At 42.2% G+C, this 20,856-nt stretch overlaps 1 protein-coding gene across 1 annotated transcript in view; it reads right to left on the minus strand.

The window, feature by feature from the left end:
* The window catches only part of RASAL2 (RAS protein activator like 2), a 101,291-nt gene that overhangs the window by 27,381 nt on the left and 53,054 nt on the right, over positions 1-20,856 (minus strand). The window contains exons 4-5 of the mRNA XM_009892939.1: positions 10,341-10,450; positions 154-307 (exon numbers count right to left, since the gene is read on the minus strand). Of these exons, the coding sequence (XP_009891241.1) occupies positions 154-307; positions 10,341-10,450 (264 nt within the window). The remainder of the gene's footprint in view (positions 1-153; positions 308-10,340; positions 10,451-20,856) is intronic.

Consider the following 20,856-nt stretch of genomic DNA (forward strand, 5'->3'; position numbering starts at 1 on the left):
TCTCACGCTGGTTAGACAGCCCCCACCCAAACCTCAGGACAGCAGCGGCTGCTGATGTGTTCTCTAATTACAAAGTCACAGAACAGCGTACTGCAAGGCTTCAGACCGACTGACAGCATATAATCGGCTGCGTGTTTGGCGAGCGTTCATTACCTCAAAGCAGAAGTCTTGTCCAAGGATACTGCTGTGTAGTGGTTTGACAAAGACTTTTTCTTCTGACCCAAGATCCAGGGCCTCCACAGCGCTGCCTGGGCTCAGTAAAGACTCATGGGAACGGGACTCTTTCAGCTTTGGCAATCCACGTGACCTGTAGGAGAACACGGGGGAAAGGAAACATTATTTTTCTCACAATTACCAAAAGAGTTGGCGAGATCCCAGAGAAAGCTGCAACCTGGTGTTTATTCAGAACGATTTCTACAATTAGCCTGCAAACCTTATGAAAACAACATTAGGGCAGTAATCCCAGACTCCTAAGGAAAAATCCACCTACACAAGCCCAGGCAGTCCATTCCCACTGACCTAGAAATTGTAGGTGCTGAGCCATCAGTGAAAGAATGGCAAAGCAAAAAGTTCAGAAATTAACTGCTGAAATTTACAGCAACCCCCCCCAGATAGGCTTGGATATATTACTGAAAATATTTACTAATGTTACATGTTAGCAGCAAAAAGCACACCAATCTCTAAATCTCTAAACCAATGCAGAATGTTAACTACTCTCATTAGAGCAGACGATCCCCCTGCAAAACACTTGATTTCTCTTAACATACAAAGTCTTTACACTAAAGTCAAATATGCAAATTATTTCCCACTTCACAATGCTCAAGTCAGTTACCTACATTTAAATTTTGCATTTTCTTCTTCAGCTGTTTCTTCCAGTTTGAACAGTTTCCGATTTTTTTGATACCTCCATTCTTTTTCAACCTTCTCTCACTAACACATACCGCTTCTCTTTTTCAGTTAACTGTCCTGTAAATCCCTGAGCTCTACTAGAGCTGGCATCCCCCAAACGCACCGTACCTTTTTATCAAGGCAGTCTTCTCTTTGTCCCCACCAGTTCTTGAACACTTCTCAAAGACATATCCCTCCCTCCATTATGCCGTAGCTTTTTGCAACCAACATCAACATTATAAAATGTGCTCTAACGCTTTCTTTATTATCCTGATTCGATTTAATGCAACATTTGTGCGTAGTAGGGAGTTCTGCTGGCAGACAGCACTGTAAAACATGCTCAATTTATAGGTGACAGTGGCTTCATCTGTGTTCCTTCTAACTCCAAGCTAACACCTGGACTATAAGCTTCTGCAATAGTTATATGATACTTGAAGCACAACTACCATTTCTACTTCAAAAGACAAACATGATGTGTACACACATCTTATTTTTCCTCTAGCTGGAACTCAGTCAAAGCCTTCAGAGTTGAGCAACAAGGAAGAAGAGCACCAAGTCCCATCTTAGCAGAAAAGGAGCTGTTTACCTGGCAGGTCTATATTTTTTAAAGATATTGAAACTCATGCTGGTCCCTATGCCTGTTCAGTGATCCATGGAAGTGTGTCCATACGAATAGCTGCACATCCAGCAAGTGTGACCGAGCACAAAAAACAGATGTAAAAGTAGGAAGACATCAGCTTTCTATATACACAGAGAAAAGCCATGCTCTGAAACAATGCTTTCTCACCTGTGTTAGTCCTCACAGTATTTCCTCTTTCATTCAATGTATTGACAGAGGAGTGAAAAGCACCTCTAACAGCTTCCTTGATTTTGAAAAGTAAGTAGTTTTTACATATTTCCCTCACATCTCTTATAGAAGAAAACCCTCATATTTTGTAACCTTAGCAAAATCAAATTCCTCCTGCCCTTGAGCAATCCTACAGGGAACCAGAAAGTTAAGAAAAAAAAAACATTTGGAAAAGGGGTCTTCAGTACTTCTAAGGCTGTCTTCAGTACTTCTAAAGGGTTCTTAACAAAAACTTGGGTATCACGAAGGATACATGTAAAGCAACAAGCAAAGTTCATCTGACTGCTCTTTTGCACAAAATGAAACGCAGAAGGTATTTTAGTAGATTCATGTTTGATAAGATTTATTAAACAGTAAGGGACAACTTTGTTCCCGTTTAATATATTGAATGACCTAGGTGGAGGCAGCAAAAACCTTTCATCAGAGGCATATTACAAAGACACTGATTTCAAATGCAAACCAGCAGCACTGGTACAAATGCATTGGCTGCCCTGTACATGCTTCGTTATAACAGGTTACAGCAGCAGCTGTACCAACGCAAACCTAAAACCTCAGCCATGTATAATTGAACGCTTGCTGCAGTTAAGCTAGGGCAAGTCTAAAATAAACACACCACAATACACCACTTTAATATCATCTCTGCAAAATCCTCTCTAATTTCTCCTCTCAAGAAAGCAATGCTGAGGTCACTTGGCTTCTGTCCCGAGCCCAAACTCTCAGCAATTCCAGTTCTAACAAAGTACTTTGGTGCATGATGCAGGGGAGCTGGCGGAGAGCCTGCAGCCAACTCCAGCCTTAGCTCCTTGTCAGAGAAGAAAAGCGTGGAGTGGTGACAAAGAGGGCGAAGAGGAAGGAAAGAAAAATAATTACCAAATAAAGGAGAAAGAAAAAGAGATTTTACAAATCCCAGTTAAGCGGAGGCTGCACTTGGAGTAAGACAAATCAAGCACACCTTACATGAAACAATTGTACAGCCACTTAGCAGTGCATCCCCAAATCATAGCGGTGCCACATGTCACAGCCCTTCCTTTCAAACTTCGTTCTCTGGGCTACATCTCGGATAATAAATCCTGCCGGCAGAGGAAGAAAAGCACAAAAATCCAGGAGGAGGTTCTTCCTCAAGCCTTAGGTTACAAATTTCAGACGAGCATCATGCCAGGCAGATACGCTGGGGCAAGAAGAAAAGTCACAGCCGCACCGGTAAAGAAATCTCTCTCCTCGTCGGCTGTGCTCCCCCCCGGCCCCGCGGGTGACACGAAGAGGCTCCCGGGTGCGTGTTGCCATGGTGCAGCCTCCTGTAAGGAGATTAGGGGGGGCCGGCAGCCGGGAGAGGCAGCAGGCGCAGGGAGGCCGCTCAGCAGATGCGGCAAAGGTGACCTTTCCAGAAAGAAAGAAGTCCCTCCTCTTCCTTTCCTACACCGAGTTTAACGAAAGCCAGACAGTTAAAGACAGCGGGAGAGAGCGAGGCATCTTCCAAGAATGCCTCCGAACAGCCTCCGGGGACAGGGTGAGGGCAAAGGCAGGTACGCACAGCAATTGTACTCCTTGCCTCCACACCCCATCTCGCAAGTTAAATCTTATAGTAGCATCTATTCTCCTTCGCTGCTCCTCCAACTAGTTAGCTTTGAACGTCTTCTTTTGTTGCAGATCAGCTGGAGCGCGGTTAGTTTTGTTAACTCAGGGTCCTGGGGCAGAGGAACGTCCATCTGTTTAAGCAATCCCTTGAAGTTACCATATTTAAAACAGCTCAATAAACTGATTAAGTGGCTTACAATTGGCACTTTATCTTCCACAAACACCACAGCAATGTTGTAAAGTTGTTGGTTAGATGCAACCACACGCATTTACAAACATAAGTACATGCATTTGTTAGCACCGTGGTATATATTTCATCTATTGATAGATCTGCAAAGCAAATCATTGACTTGTGCCTAAATCAGCAGCATCCCAATCAATATAGGCAATAATTATACAGAAATAATGGTTTTCTGCTGCTGTAAAGCCTCATCTGATATTCTGAAGCTGTAAGTAACAATGAAAGAAAATTGCTCGCTGGCTTCCCCTTTTGCACACAGGCACAGTGAATAAACTGATGCCACTAACTTACTTCCCAATGTCCAGCAAAGGGGCTGGATTAACAGAGCCTCTCCTGTATTAGGTAGGAAGCTACGGGTAAAATGAGTATTGCTTCGAGTCTCTGTTAAGAGAGAGGTAATCCCAGAGAAGCAGATTACTGTAAACAGGAAGATCGCACATGCAAAAGGTGGGGGAAGGGTTGTTTGTACAAATCTGTTTCTGTTAAACAGCTCCATTAACAACACAAATCCTGTTTTAAATTATAATTAACCTCCAATGATCAACTTTTTTCCTGCTGCTTTTTCTATCTACTACTGCACACAACAAAAAGATTGCAAAGGAACAACATACGAGTTCAGAGCAAATAGTTACCGACAGCACCAAACAATTCTTACATAGGTATTCTCCATAATTCCTTTCCAATAGGAAAAGCAGGTGGAGGAGGAACATGTCAGGGAACATTTTAAACTTCTCACCTCTTTTCACATGTTTTGAAGTACTTGTCTTCAGAGCTGCACAACTTCCTTCTAAATCAGAGCCCAGCCAATGCCCCAAACCACTGACCTGGCAGCAGCACACGATCGCTACTGAAAAAGATCTCTTCAACAACACCATCTTGCTGGGCCAACCCCAAGCTGACCCTCTCTCCTTGCACACCATAATTCAGTAATTTTCCACTACAGCAAGATCTCAGTTGTAAGCCGGGAACTAGAAACCTCTGACTTTCAGTGGTTGCTCATGGCACACAGCAGCCTATTAGTCAACTTCTATTATATTCTACTGTCTATAAGGCATGTAGGATAAAGGGTTAAAATCCTAATTGCTTTGGTTATGAAGATCTCCTGCTGATTTTGACCTATTTAGAAGCCAACCTACAAAGCACAAAAGACTTTCAATTACTGAGCTTACCAGGGAGAGCACTATATTGCTTGGCAAACAAGCCCGTGGACATCAATAATCTACAAGATAAAAAAATAAATGTATAGAAATGAACTCCCAAGAAAGAGAATCCCATAATCTGTTTCCTTTACCAAAGAGGTGTGAAGGCAAAGAATTCTGAAGAGATTTTTGTTCAGCCCAAGCATGTGGCTAAAGCCATGTGTCCGCCGGTCTTACGTGAAACTGGACGTCTGCATGCTTCAAATAATTCCAGCACAATACCCGTGTGTTTAGAGACACTCCCCAAGATCAGAAAGTTGAATTCAATACTTAGCCGCTCGCAAAGTCACAGGAGAGAGCTTGGACTGTAACGCAGGGAACTTTCTGCTCAGCGCTGCTATTCGAAATCCCAGCCCTGCCGAACTGGACCCTAACGTCGGCAACATCACCTGCAATACAGGTGCGCTCTACCAGTGCGGCAGCATCAGGTTTCCCCGTGCAAGTGTTCATTTTGTCGGCACCACACCCCGCTTCGTTTTCCAACTGCCAATTAGCAGAACATCCTATTACTTGGTCAACAATTCTACAAGTCTAACCAGTTTCGTTATTAATATTTTTTCTTTTTAAATCAGAAACTAAGGGTAACTTATTTAGACGCAAGTTCTACTCAACTGCAATTAAACGCTGGCTTTTTTCTGAGCCTGTTGCTTTAGCCTTCCATCGAGATTCTGGTCTTTTCTTGCAAGGCCCTACCCAAAGCCTCATTGTTTGAACGCTGGATTTGCAAAGCCCATCCCTGCCTGCCTGCTCTCCCTACGGATCACAGCTTGTCTAATAGACACCTCAAACGGTGCAGCCAAACAGGCTGCTGAATTTCACAGTGGTAGCATTCTCCTCGCTCTACTGTAAACGTGGTCTCTGCTATTAACGTTTCAAATTCTTTTGTTTTGCTGGACCAGAGATGCTTAACCGATTCAGTTTCATTTCACCGCTAAGTGATTTCCAGGGGAATGCAATGTGGAGGAGCCCGGGTTTTGCAGAAAAGCATGGGCTGTCAAGAAGGATGTTTTTATAAAGGGGTCAAGCGAGCTTGCAGGTGGGACAGAACAGCCTAGCACCAAGGTGAAGGTTTGCGACAACTGGCTTAACATTGAAATCTCCTTTAGTTTTCACTGAAAAACAAACAACTGCATGGGGATTGAAAAAACTGGCTGAAAGAAATATGTTCACCAAAACAGGACTGAGATGTCTCTCCGGAAACAAACCACCCCTCCCCTTTTCCCATACTCCAGTATGCAGATAGAAACAGATACGCTGAATGAATACAAGCTCTGAGTGAGTCAAGCCTTAATAACACATTGTGTAACAAGGATTTTTATCCTTACGTCTAAAGCAGGGTAAAAATTACCCACCTTTCTTTTTTTTGAAAACCGGCATTAAATCAGAATGAATGAACACGAAAAAGACAGCAAGATTTCCGTCTATTATTTATATGATCTGCGCTATTTTCATACTGCAAAGAAACCAGGAGGGAGGAGCAAGAACTTACCGAAAGTAGAAAAAGCTGTCATTTGAGCAGCGATACCGTTTCACCATGAACCCAAGAGCCATGGCTACTCGCTTCCCTGCAACCCGCCGGAGCCCATTCTGAATAAGCACACAACCGATCCTGCGCTCGTCTACGACTATCTGATAATGCCATAAAATGACTTTTAGTAAAGCAGGAGGATTCCCACGTGGCAGTAAATCCCAACAGGGCAAAACCCTCCCAGCTGTCCGCAGAGCTTTATTGCAGTGGCTGAGACCATATGCAGCCAGTCTCAACCATCTTCGCTCCCTCACCATAAACAAAACCCAGGCGAGAACTGTCAGTCCACTTGGAAGTATTCTCAAATTCCTGGCCGCAAACCCAAAATATTTGGTCTGTCCTTTCAAATGTAATTTTCCTTAAATCTTTTCTCATGCTTTTTTACATGTTTTATATATTACTGACACTGAGAAAATGTTAGAGACAAATGTGTGGGTTGAGCAGCTCAAAGAATGCAGTGGGAACCAGGCTAGAAAAAAGCTGTGAAAGATGATACGGTAAGACGGTGCCAGAGAGCCTCATGGTGAGAGCTGTTGATAACCTGGTGAGATGCTGTGCTGGCCACACCTCTGAAGAGCTTCATTCACATCCGGCATGGGTCACAACCCAGCAGTCTAAGCGTTCTCATGGTAGTGCCTTGTGAAGAGAAACCATGAGTCTTCAAATAAAACAGACCACCCAGCAAACAACCTGAACCTGGAGTAACCAAAGTAATAGAGCCTGAGAGGCTGTGGATTCATACAGGACACCCTCATGCTGACCCACGGTGGACTTGTTTCTGGAGGGGCACCGCAGCTCTCTCCTGTCCCCATCCACTAACCCAGTCACACTGGGTTGGCCAATTGCTTATCTCCATCCTACAGCATTCCTCAATCCTTTCTATTTTAAATCAACTCTGAACAGACAGCATCCATCCTCTGCCGCCATCTGGAATGGCATGCAGTGTTACACTACCCCAATCCTCTGTCACCATCTGGAATGGCATGCAGTGTTACAGTATCCCAAATCCTGATGTGTACCAGGATAACAAATCTTCTTTAGTTTTAATTTTATAGTTATTTCTCTTTAAAAATCTCCTGTTTCTTAACAGGACCCAAACACCTCAAAAGCATGAGAAAAGCAACATGACAGCGGCCACTATTTCCTTCGAATCCTTGCAGGGTTTTAATTTATAAAGCTATATGATACTTTCTTTGAAGGCAGGACTCTTGCATTTGTCAGAGCAAGAAAAGGTAGATGCTATCAGTCAACCTGGCTCTGAAAACCTGTATAACACCATGACATCACCTAGCATCACCTGCTTAAAATGGGAAAGGGCTGACTCACCGGGGTAGGACAGGAAAGTTCTTACTGCAACAGATCGAGACTCATACAGAAAGCAGGGAGAGCAGAAGGTGAGAGAACGGCAACGAATTTAGAGTCAGCTGCTACGTGTTATCTTCTTTCACGCAGAAACAGTTGTCCCTGACTCGTCCCATTGGAAAAATCCCAAACAACAGCACAATTCTAAACACAAATCAATCTTTTCAGCCTCCTCTTTCCTCCAGCCCATCTCCTCCCAGTCTACTAATCTGTTCCTCATCTTCAGTGCTTCTTTCCCACACGGTTTCCAAGTTGTTTTTCCTGCTATTCTACCCACCAATTGCATTTTTCAGGCACCCTTAGATACAGAGTGAAACTGTATCTAAGGGAATAATCAGGGAGAAATCATTGGCAAGTTTCACTTTACAATGGAACTGAATTTCCTTTATGGTTTTATTTACAAAATACCATTAGAAAACTAGTATCCCTAACCGTAAACTTTCAAAGTTGGTATATTCAATTGGTGTGCTGTCTGATTAGACCACAAATGCAAAGAGAACTCCATTAAAACTTCAATCTTTACAACAAAACGTAACAACAAAGTTGAGTAGTGCTGTTAAGTTATTTTTGGAAAGAAAGCATATCAGCAATTTGTGACCCTCACCTGCAGCACGAGACTTCAACCAGCTTGAGGTGAGGCTCATGCTTTTGAACAGCAATACTCATTTGTACAAAGATTTATCTCCAAATAAACTTCAGGTTAGCTTGCTTTCCACATAGCTTGGCTACTCTCAGGTGATCTCTCTCACCTCCAAACTGTGCCCTCTGTTCACTTCAGCACACATACCTCTGAAAGGAGGAAGATCACACGGACTGGTTATCAAAAATGTTTCATTCCACTAGTAGCAAGCGACCGTATCAAGTCACAAATCCCCCAAAACACTGTCTCATCTCCTGCCCTACAGATGCAAGATGCATTGCTATAAGGCTCGTGTAGCAGGCCAAAGGAGGAGGGTGACCAGATCGAAAGTAAAGAGCAACCACTGGCTTGTCCCTGTCTAACATCCGGCGCGTTATTGGCTTGCCAGGGCTCCGTCCCCCAAACCTCTACATGCACTCTGCCATTGGAACTTCTCAGTTCATTTGCTTCTGGATCCTCCTTTTTAAATTCATGCCAAGAAGACTTGAAGGGACTGACAGAACAGACCAGCTATGCTCAATGCCTTCACCGCATGCGTTGGATTGCTTTGCAAGCAATCAGAGAAAAATCCATGTTTCATTTGGGTCTAGCTGACAATGCCCACACTGGCAGGGAGTAGAGGGGGATCCAGTTTTAAAGAGAAGGTGGCTTTGCTGGGTGTAATACCATGTCTTAAACCAAAGCTAAATTTATTGGCTTTCCTGGAACGACAGCATTTCCCTTACACTGCAAAAGGAAGTATCAGCAGTCCACGTCCACTATGAGTACCAAGTTAAGGAAAGACAAATACATCATCTAAGGCAAAGAGATTTTTGCGCTACAAAACTTCAAGCAAAGCTGGTTACAAACAACGGTAAAAATAACAGGTACTTTATCACACGGTGGTATTATTTAACATGCTTATGCTCACTGAGTTGCTTTTTATAGCCATGTTGCAACTCCCTGAAAATAGGGATTTATAACAAAATTTGACTCAAAACAGACTGGGTGGACATTACTAGGAGCAACATCATCCGCATCATTAGTCATATTTGGTAAGCGACAGTCATTTCTCTAACCCCTGAAGTTAACAAGACTGCTAACATCCGAAGCCTTGCAATCTCCATGATTTTACGAAGCTGCTTTTCAGATGGAGAAGATACTGCCATTGATTGAAGCAGCACAGCATGACAGATACAACTAATGAATTCAACTCAGCTAAAGGAGAAGGGAAAATGCACTAAACAACATAAAATCACAGAAGCCTGCCGTGGCCTTAAGTACAGGGCAACCTATTTTTCACTCAGTCTAGTCTCCTGCTGGGCTACTGTGGAATGTAACACACAGTAATGTTTAATGAAAACAATCAAGAGACTTTACAAATAGGTAGGAAAAACCGTGTGTATGAGCTTTGCTTGCCTCATATACCATCCGTTCCCAGCCTGAATTGACAGCCAGAAACTAAAGAAGCAAGAATATACCAAATGGAGCACTAAGATGGTCAGAAGTTACTGAGTTTTTCAGTTTTCTGAAAAACAGGCCGTCTGTTCATTGTAGTAACACTGCAGTAACTATACAATCGACTGACATTAGCAAGGATTCTTAATGTACCTGAACTGCACCATACGTCTCTGTGCTTTGCCAGTGCTAGCTGAACTGATCTGCTTGCACCAGCATAATCCCTCATATTGGCCACTGCACCGATCTGTGGATAAGTATTGCATGCATCAGGGCAAATTTCTCTAAAGCTGATCAATCCAATGGTTTTGTATCATGAAATTTAAAGTCTGCATCTTACTTGAAACAGATACAGAAAAAGGTATTTGAGTCCATATGCTTAACGTGAGCTTTTCATCAGCTGTTAAGAGCAGTAAAAGTTTTCAGTCCTGTGTCAGTGGTATGTTGTATACTAAACAACTTCTAACATACTAGAGTCAGCCCAAAACCCACCCACCTGCCAGTTTAACAATAAATCCCTCTCCTTGCTTTCATTCTGTGAGCGCATATGCATGCTGCATGTAGATTTTGCAAAGTGCCTCTGGATGAGGAGAGGTTGTTTTGGGAGATGCATTGAACCTTACCTGTCATCAGCACTGCGGAGAGATGGGAGACGGAAACTTGTGTTCCTGTCCAGCTTTGACTGACTCTTTGTCCTCTTGATGGACCCTTTCAGACGTTTACTGAAGAAGCCCTAAAATAAGAAGTTGCAGAAGTGAAACAGGGAAACTGATGCCAGTAATAAATCAATCAATGCACTGTCACTGAGTCCAAATTCAGCAGTGATTCCCGCTGACAACGATTACAGAACGTGCTGTATTGGGATTCCTCTGAGCTGGAAGAAAGGCAGGGCTAGACTGTCAATGACAGTTCCAGTATGTGATAGCTTCAAATTGCAATAATTAGCACAACTCACATTACAGGTGCACTTCAAGGAATTCCAACTATTATACAAGAGACCCAAAACACCGCAATTATCAGTTCATAAGGAGTAGTCTTAGGTATTAGTATTTGTTCCTACCTCCCCTTTATAGGACGTGTTTTTAATTCTTGGTCAGATTAATTGTACAAGACGTCTTTTATTATAAGCTTCTATTGCACTCAGAGTTGCACCCAGGTTGTCCTTTTTAATTTAGATTTAGCAGGCAAGTCTTACAATAACTTGTAATTTCAATAGTCTCACTAGCCAGAACTGAAAATTTCAAAACATTTCACATACTAGTGACTTCAGATACCAGTTCTGGTATTGCTTTGGAGAACAACTCAACTCAAAAATCTACCCGTGATCTAAAAATACTAAATCTTCAAGTAACCTGTCTTCTGAACTACAACTGGCCACCAAACAATCACAGGCCAAAGACACGTTAGTCGGAAGCAGCCTCTGGGGATCATCTAGCCTGCCTCCTGCTCGATGTGGGTGCACTGCCAACACTAGGACAGCCTCCGACTTTGTCTAGCTAAGTCTCGAAAACCTCTGGTGATGGATAATTTACCACCTCTCCACGCAACTCAGTCCAGTGCTGCATTACCCTTCCAGTGAGAAAAAACTTCCTTGTGTTCAACAAAAACCTCCCAAGCAGCAATCTGCAGCTGCTGCCTCATTACAGCATCTGCTGCTACGGGGAAAAGTTTGGCTCCATCATCTTTGTAATTCCCCTTTCCATTGCAGTAGGCTGCTTTATATCACACCTTAGCGTTTTCTTTCCCAGATAAACAAGCCCTCAGCCTCTCCTCATAGTTCTCTCCTTGCAGATCATGAAGAGACACTGCTGTATTACCAGTAGTATAACACGAGTACCTCTGACCACTGATACACAAAGGGGTGTGTACATGTGGGGAAATCTCAGAAATAGTTCAACACCTGCACGTTTGATTTTCTCCTATAGCCCTTTAAATTACTTTAAGCATAATAAGCATTTTAAATAAACCGTATTGTGTCAAAATATTTCCAGGGTTTGCAGACATAGGTACAGATACATTCTTTGGCATGATCAAAGCAAATACAGAAGTTCTTAATCCAATAGGATTCAGCAACATTTTACCGGCCGAATCTGTTCTGCTCCTTCACAGAACAGCTGCACAGAGCCACCGTACCCTGTGCACTGCTCTCGGGAGATTTACCCAAACACACGAGAGCGAAACCACGTTTGTTAAGAATATTATAGACTGGTTATAGGTTGGTAGGATTTGCTCAAAGTGAACCTTCCTTTGGTGTGGATTGAACGAGCAGATCTACAGCCTTACTTTAGTAAAGGTCTAGTGACAGTGACAGCCAGCTGGGGCCAGCCCCTCTCTCCCATCATCCATGTTTTGCTAGGATAGAAGTCGAGTACAGCTAATTTTGAACACATTCGCAAGGCAAGCCTCCACAAGCTGTGTTTGGGACAGGTGACAGATGTTGCCCACAGCTGCCTCCTGTAATACAGAAATCAGCAAATTGGAGACAAACAAGGTCTCCTGTTCTCTCCTATGCAGAACACCGACAAAGCAAGAGTGTTTTACTGGCTCCGGGTGACTCCGCCCGGCTGAAGTATGTGACTTGTTCATCTCTCAGGCTCATAGGAATTAGGCCTTCAAAACAAAAGACGACTTTATCTGTAATCTTTTAGTCTGAAAAATCTCACATCTCTTTCACCTCTTCAGGAAGAAAATGACGTTTATATACAATTGGACAGGGTGCTACATAATTTCATGTAGGCCCCCTTTCCCGCAAAAGGTTGGACCAGGCGGTCTTTCGAGGTCCCTTCCAACCTAGGCTGTTCTCTGATTCTACAGTATTCAAAGAAAAGGGCTATCACTCTCTTCTCACCAGTGGATGCCAGGTTAACTGTTGGAAAAGACAGCAAAGCCCACATTTGGTCAGGCTCAAGACGTACACTGCAAGCTTCTCTAAAATAATTTGCCAGTCTCATAATTGCCGCCTTCTTCCCATACTTTCAGTGCTCCCTTTGAAACAAAATGTATCCTCTTCCATTTAAACCAGCACACCCTTCAACCCCTCTCTACCTTTCCTCATTCTGTTATTCCTGGTCCCTTTACACTCCGTTTTTCCCTTCCTCCCCACAACTCACCCCTCCTTGAAACAGCACGGTTCCCCTCACTGTACACACTGGCAGGAGGATTCTCTCCTCATACTCATTCTCACTCTGCTTCTTTTGATGAACAACGAAGTGAGTACTGCTTAGTTGTCAAGCATTAAAAAAAAATCTCACCAAATCCACAGTTCCTCAGGCCCACACCCATGACATCTTCAGCAAACACAGCAAGATGGCCTGTCTCCTCTCTTCCACTGACATTTGGATGGTGATATATTACTGAAAGCCTATCCATACCCGATGCTGGCTGCAGGATCTTTCCAGCGTATACAGATCATCCTCTCCCAAACACTTGCGTAGGAAACAACCTGCTCACACGCACCAGAGCCTGACACGTGCTTGTCCACGGGCAGCAGAGAGAAACTGGGATGCCCTGTGGGATGGTGCTGCAGGGGACAAAGGATGAGGGAATCTGTTTTCTGCATCTGAAGGTAGTGCTACATGTAAGGCTGCCCTTCAATTTCCGCGGCTTGCCAGCCATCAGGCTCCTCAGGGGTGAAAGCTGCTATATTCCCCTGAAATAAGAAATAAAGCGGAAAAGAAAGGGCCTAATATCCAGATATCAGGAAAAAAAAACAACCCAAAACCCCACAAATCTACATAGCGTGTTGGGGGAGAAAAGGTACTGTTAAAAGGGAAGAAGCGTTTTAGCTGTGTGTGCCACTCAAACTCTCTCCGTGTTCCTGCACTTTTCTTGGTCCTGGTATTGAAAAAGTGCCTTTGAAAAACCCCTGTAATCAATAGATGCTCTTGGGCTTCTCTTGGGGCCATTGTTGGAATTCAAGTAGGGGATGTATAGCACTTTCAAAGGCACTTTCATATATTCTGACCTCTCAGCATAAAAGGTAACAAACCCAACTACAGGGATTCAGATCTGGTGGACCCTGGCTTCATTCCAGTACCTCTCAGGCTACTCAAATTGCAAACACGAAGTAACATGTTTTTCTCCTCTTAAGGGCAAAGAAGACAAAGCTGACCCAATTCAGCAGGGGTCCAAAAGTATTTATATTGAATCGTTCCAAATCCTACTTAGACAGGGACCGTGAATATTCACTTTGGTGTGCACGCACAATTTTAAATTTGCATTGCTTTAACATTAGTAAAACATGTCGTAGGTTTAACTGAACATAATGTATTCCCCAATGAAATAAATGTGCTATCTGTGGTTAAAACAAGGCTATCTAGAGTTGACCATACAGAAAAAAAAAAACCCCAAAATATTAGGATAAGAACATACTTAAGGATAAAAATCATTCAAACAAAGAGTGTACCTATTGGTCATCCTCAAGAGACTTGAAAATGTTTGCAATATTTGTTCTCTGCACCTTGTTGGCAGTTCATGCAGGGCCAATGCATACAGATGGACACCCTGCAAGCAGCATGAAAAATTCACACGTGCCAGAACTGAGCAGAGCTTTTCGACTTCCACTTGCCAAAGGAAATACATTTAAATACTGAATGCAGGTATATAAAAGATGTAGTGATGAAAAATAAACCTCTGTCTGCAACTATACCATCTAACCGAAAGTTTTATTTCCTTTTGCTTTTACAAAGAAGAGATCCCTGCCAATGCTAGTAACTGTAGCTTGTACCACTAAAAAGACAAGACCACCCTTACTTCTTTTCTTATTGTGTAGGTATTTCTCTAAAAGACTTACTTCAACAGAAAATACACTGCTGTTTGGTTCTTATACCTAAATGTAATGATGTGTCTGACCTTTAAGAATCATCATGGAACATTTTTAAAAACAACAGGAATTTTACTGCTTAAACAAACAGACTCAGACAAAAGGATGTAAACTTATTACCCCAACTGCCAGAAATTATGAGACTATGGTCTTAATAAAAAAGTATGAAATATGTGGTAGGATATATTATCTAGGATGCAATCTGAAAAGATCAGTACCGCGTAAATGCAGCATTTTAAGAGGGGTCCGGCGAGAGAATAACTGTAGAACTGTGCCTTAATCACTCAAGAGACAGATTTGATGGCCCACACCTAATGGGACAAAGCTCACAACAAATTCTCCTTATAATCACAGAATTGTTGTAGTTGGCAAAGACCTTTAAGAGCATCAAGTCCAACCGTTATCTAACTCTACCGGGCCACTTCTAAACCATGTCCCTGAACCACAGGTTTAGGGGAACAGGGATAGAAAAGAGAGAGAACAAGAGCACACAAGCAGGCACTCAATCAGGCGTGTGGAATAGGTTCAGAGAAGGTTCATCATCTCAGCCAAAAGCATCAAACACTGGGGTACGAAATCCCAATGATACAACATCTAAAAATAATTCAACCCCACTGAGAATTCTATTCGTCTCATTTGAAAGTTAAGCAATTCATCTTTCTCACTCTGCCAAGAAGAAACTGCCACAGGAGAAGTGATAAATTCAGCAGGTTTTTGTGACTTCCCTCCATAGCTGCACAGGGAAGGTATAGAAACTTTGACCCCCAAGCATTTTAAACTCGGGGATGGTTGTTGTTCAGGGCAGCTTTGGCTTTAGGAAATGCTCACGCCACACCAAAGATGACAACTGTCTGCCCTTAATCTCAGCCAAGCAGCCCAACAAATTCAAAGACAGCCCAAGTATGAACTCCTCAACTCTGATTATTGCTCCCTGTAGATGCACCGATTCTTCACTTTGGAGAGAACAGCCCATGCATAATAAATAATGACCGTCTTTGTTGTTTGTAAAGCGAAAGGTTAATTCAGCCATGAACTAATAAAACTACATATAACACGAATTATCCATCGATAAAATGCAATGGTATTAGTGGAAGTTTCAAAGCAGAAAAACTAGGCTAGAGTGGGTGACAATAAAGGTTCATCTTGTATACAGCGCCGTGTTTAGCAGCACTGTTACCTACATTAGGTATTTCTGGGGACAAACACATTGCCTTTTGGAGGCTTGCAACGCATCTTGAACATTTCTAATTCTCCATGAGGAGCACTAATGCATTATTAATAACAGCAGGTGGGAAACTTCATTTACAGACCGATGAGACTTGTTCTCTCTGAGGGGAAGCATTGGATGGGTACAAAGATAACACTCAAGTGACTAGGGACGACAGGAGAACCGGCTCCCAACTACTTCACATTGTTAGTACATGAAGCATTTTATTTCTTAAGTTGCTCACAAGCAGCTATCAAGAAAAAAAAAAATAATAAATTGTAGCCAAGTGAAAATGCTCTCTTGTGCCAGCAACATTGTAAAGCTGTGGGAAGCAAAGAAGCAGGGGAAGATAGCCAGGTCATAAAATGGAAAGATAGAACTAGCAGGATATTCCAGGGATTAGGAGCAAACACAGTGAAGTTTACCATCCCCTGTAGAACAACAAAACCCCAATATAACTAGCAAGGAGGTGAACTTTGCTTATCAGCCCAGTAACACTCGTTATTAAGATATTGGCAGTGACTACCTTTGAAAAGGCTCTCAGCCATTCACACAGTAGAAAAGCAGCTGAAAACAACTATACATACACCTTAGTGGTAATACAAAAAACAAGACAGTGACTTACAACAGTCAAATTCCACCATCAACTCATTGAAAAAGCCTGGCACTATGTCACTGAAGAGGCGGTTTGTGCACAGGCAGACAACAATAAAAAACATGGTTGAATGTTTAAAACAAAGGATAAAGCCCAATAAAAGTAAAGTGGTATTATGTAAATCTGCCATAGCTTTCACACTAATGCACCGCTCTCTTCTGATCTTCTCATCTCAACAAGAAAACTAGAACAAAACGAAACTCCAGAAGTATAAACTGATTAAAGGCAGACAAGAGGGGGATTTACAAATGATATGTTTTAAAGACCCACTATTTATTTTGGAAACAAAAGCAAGAAGGGATTATAGATGTATAAAACAAATAGAATGGAAATTAACTAAGCTCCTCATGCGCCCTGTTACATAAGAAAACCAAGGCGCAATTTAACACGAGAGGCAGCACATTTAACTGATTGTCAGGAGACCTTTTCTAATGCTATCTATAAATCGGCACGTAGAATTCTCTACCACAAGATATTATACAGACCATTTTTTTTCAGCAAGATTAAAAAAGGATTATGTGTTTATATAAGGAAGAATAACATATGTAGCTGCATTAGTCAGGTTTAAAAATAACAAGAGTGAGTAATTATCACGCTTCAGGACACAAGCTGATCAACAGCAAGGATCAGGAAGATATTTTTCCCCTGATGGGACAGCACTGCAGATTTGGCCAGATAACAGTTTCAACTTTCCAATGAAAAATTGCCTACTGCCACAGGAGGGATGCAGAACAGAATGAACAAGTTTAAGAACCGCAATAAGAAAACCAAGGAAATGGAGAGGATACCACAAGAAGAATACACCGATAATACATCTATTAATAAGATGTATCATAAGATCGCATGTACTCTGCATGATATGCAGTCAAAAGTACTAAAGGAATCAAATTTCCAAGTCACTGAGAATCCTACTAAAAAATTCATGAAGAAACAAGAGCTACCCGCTAGGTGGGGAGAGGTACATCAGCTTTTCAGATCCCAGTTCAGCAAGGTGTTTAGCATGGACGCGAGTGGGAGCAGAGCCTGGCTGCCTTCATGGGAGCTACTCTCATCAGGCACCAGCTTAAGGCAAGAGCATCCTTAAAAGCCCATATCCAGGAATTAATGAATGAAGGTCAGAAGTCTGTCTAGAGAACAACAAACCAACGGTGATAAACAAGAAATATTATAAGAAACAGGTCACCTGAGTTTATCAGAGTGTTTAATCAAACAACAGTTATCGGCTGCAGCCGGTGAAGCACATGGAGAAGTGATGGCCTCCAGCCTACCTCACCCGGATTCAAGTGGCTGCATTTTTGTCTTTCCCTCACGCCAGGAAGGAAGCAATAATTTTCATGACCCTGGCTCTTTAGTCCCCTGGCACACGGCCAGTAAGCAGCCCAACACTTCAGACTACCTTTTGATAATACAACATACACACTAATTAGAAAAATTAATGGAAATGAGCTTTGTCAAAGCTAGTAACACAAACCTGAGAACTGGCTGCAGGATATCTAAAAAGAGTAATTACGACAAGTGATAAGGTATCAAGGTGGAAGAAAGGGTCCAATGGGATGTGGTGGGGATAGTGGCATGACTGCTTCTGTTTAACATCTTTGTTAGTGATCTGGTGAAGAAAAGTCAAACAGCACATTAATTACACTGAGCTATATTAAATTAGGAGGTGAAGCAAGGGCCAGGAAGGACAGAGAAATAGCACAAAGGGTTGAGAGCAATTAGAAACTGATAACACACATTCCTGTGAACTTCAGTACCAGAACTTGGAGAATCAATTGAAGGGAATTAAAAACAGAAGAGCAAAAAGTGATAAAAGGGCCAGAAGGACTGATTTGCAGAGGATGCATTAATTAAACTCTGCACAACTTGACTAAGCTATGATTTGAAGGTGAAGAATAGAACGAGTCGGTACACATTTAAATACTATTAAACCAAGGACAACTGGAATGTGACCAGTGTTTAAAGCTATATACATTCATAGTTCCCCTACATTAATTGCAGGGGAATTAGATAAAGTCAAGTTTACACTAAACATGAGAAAAATCTTCCTGCTGTTGAGGTCCACCAGACGGTGTCACAGACCGGATATACCCATCATCTCACTCAACTCTAAAGTTTGATGTAATGAACAAATCTGCATTGGCAGAAAGACATTGTGAAGGTTATAGAGCCTATGAACAGGATTACCCCAGAAGAAAGACACAAATGAGAATTTCGTGAGCAACCTGGACATAGCCAATCACCCATTTGTGCCTTCTGACACAAAATATCTGTGGTATAATAGCCAGCATATCTAAGCCATCACATCTCGGGCAAATGATAAAAAAATAAAAGCAGACTCAAACAAACATGTTATAGGAAGAACAGAGTAGAAAGTGGAAGGAAAAATGTTAATCTTACAATAGGGAGGACAGATTTGAGCACAGCCAGTTTTTCATGAAGGATGCCACGATGCCTCACATTAATGTAAATCAACAATTCCATCTCTGCATTGGCGCTGACGCAGAATTAAAAATATGTAGTTGCATGCTGTCAGGTCACATGGCCAGAAAAGATCAGACTTGTCCTAACCTGGCAGCATGACGGTAGCGGAGCAGTGCTCTGGAGAAGCAACAATCTTGCTGACTGCATAAAAGATGAGGCTGGGCAGCCGCGAGATCTCATCAAGCTTTGACCTTCACTTAGGTTGGCTGCATTGTCTTCTGTTCCATTTAGCAGTACTCTTAAAGAGCAAAGAGGCAGACAGTATTTCTATAGATCCAATTATACTCTTGACTAAAAACAAACCAAGGAAGGCAATCTGTAACTATCTGCCTTCCCATCATATTCACACAAGGTTCCTATAAAAATAATTTTATTTATTTCGAAGATTGCGTTCTGGCTTTCCTATCTCATTTGCACTTGTTTCTTTGCCTCTTTCTTGTCTTTTTTTTTTTTTTTTTTTCTCCCCCTAATAGCTAGCAGACATGGATGAATCATATATTATTTGTAATAACAACTCACTAAAACCCTACCCCAAAGAAGGAAAAATTGGAGAGTGCAATGCGAGTCTAAAGAGTGGTTTAGCAATTCCTCTCTACCCTGGCACTGCAGGAGGTCTGAAGATTTTGATAAGCTCTTATTTACCCTGGTCCCTCCATTCCAATGGCAGAGCAACGAGAGAATACGGTAGGTTGCGGCAGCGCTACCGGGGCTCAACAGTGAAACAGTAGGGAACGGGATGCACTGAGACTGAGACGCTCTGCCAGGACATAGTGTGTGTGGGAAGGGAAAAGCTGGTTTCTCGCCCACCTATGCGTCACAATGCCTACTTCTAGCCAGTTCCGTCTGCCTTCCTATTTGTTCAGTCAAATAATATTCATTATTAAAAATATGACTTTTCCTATATATGTGTATCTATAAACAGCACGCATCTGTCTATACGTGAGAAGACACACACTTCCTCATCTCAATTTTCCTACCTCTTGTGCCCTTCCGTTCTCTCTCAATATTCCTCCCAGATACACTTGGAAATTGTCAAACGGCATTGAACACAACTGAACCTAGACGGAGACTAATGTTTTAACTGCAGACAAGAATATTTGGGGCAACTGGGAAGAAAGAGAAAGGACAAGTACCAAGAACTCTCATCATTGTATGTATGCCTTGTGCTGTACAACGTCAGCATCAGCAAAATCCACTTTATTCCCCTTACTGGGAGATAACCAGAACAAACACATTGCACAGACTGGTCCATGTAGTGGTTAGTCCTGAGAAAGAGTATGTGTATAACTACTGAAATTTTATTTTTTACACATCAGTAAATTTAAACATGTGTCTTTTTCTCCAGTGTACATGCAGGAGGTAGGAGGGCAAATTTCCTGAACTTTACACGTCAGTCCCTTAGAATAAATCCTTCATTGACCACTGCCACTGAAGAGACTACTTAAAAAATGTCTTGTCAAGGAAATGTTCGCTTAAAGGCCATTATGCTGTTATGAATCAAAATTCCAGATGCTAAACAAATGCCAATTAGCAGTATTAAAAAAACAGATGCCTTGTTCTGAGTGAGTACCACTGCCTGGTGTTTGAAAGGAAAAAAAACCTGCACAGAACATGCTGGAAGCCACTGTCCTATTGAGAAGACAGCTTTTAAATAGCTTTTCTGAGAAGCAAACTTAAAAAGCTGTAAAAGCAACTTATTATGAAAGTCTCAGCATAATTTTCCATCAGTATGGAAGAAGGTTAAGCTGTCCCCTGCCTTAAGCTGCTTTCTGTTAGAAATCCAAGCAGTGAGTAGAAGAGGTATGGCACAGAGTCAGGTCCACGGAAAGAATAACTGAGACAGCACTACACTGCAGCTGCCTATAGCCCACCAACCCATACCGTACACGTCAATGTTTGGAAAAACAAAACCGCCAAGTTCTCTTATTATTAATCTCCCTTATATGTACAATAAATCCCTGACAAATAAAGATG

Source organism: Charadrius vociferus, unplaced genomic scaffold (assembly GCF_000708025.1).
Source record: "Charadrius vociferus isolate BGI_N301 unplaced genomic scaffold, ASM70802v2 scaffold39, whole genome shotgun sequence".
NCBI lineage: Eukaryota > Metazoa > Chordata > Aves > Charadriiformes > Charadriidae > Charadrius > Charadrius vociferus.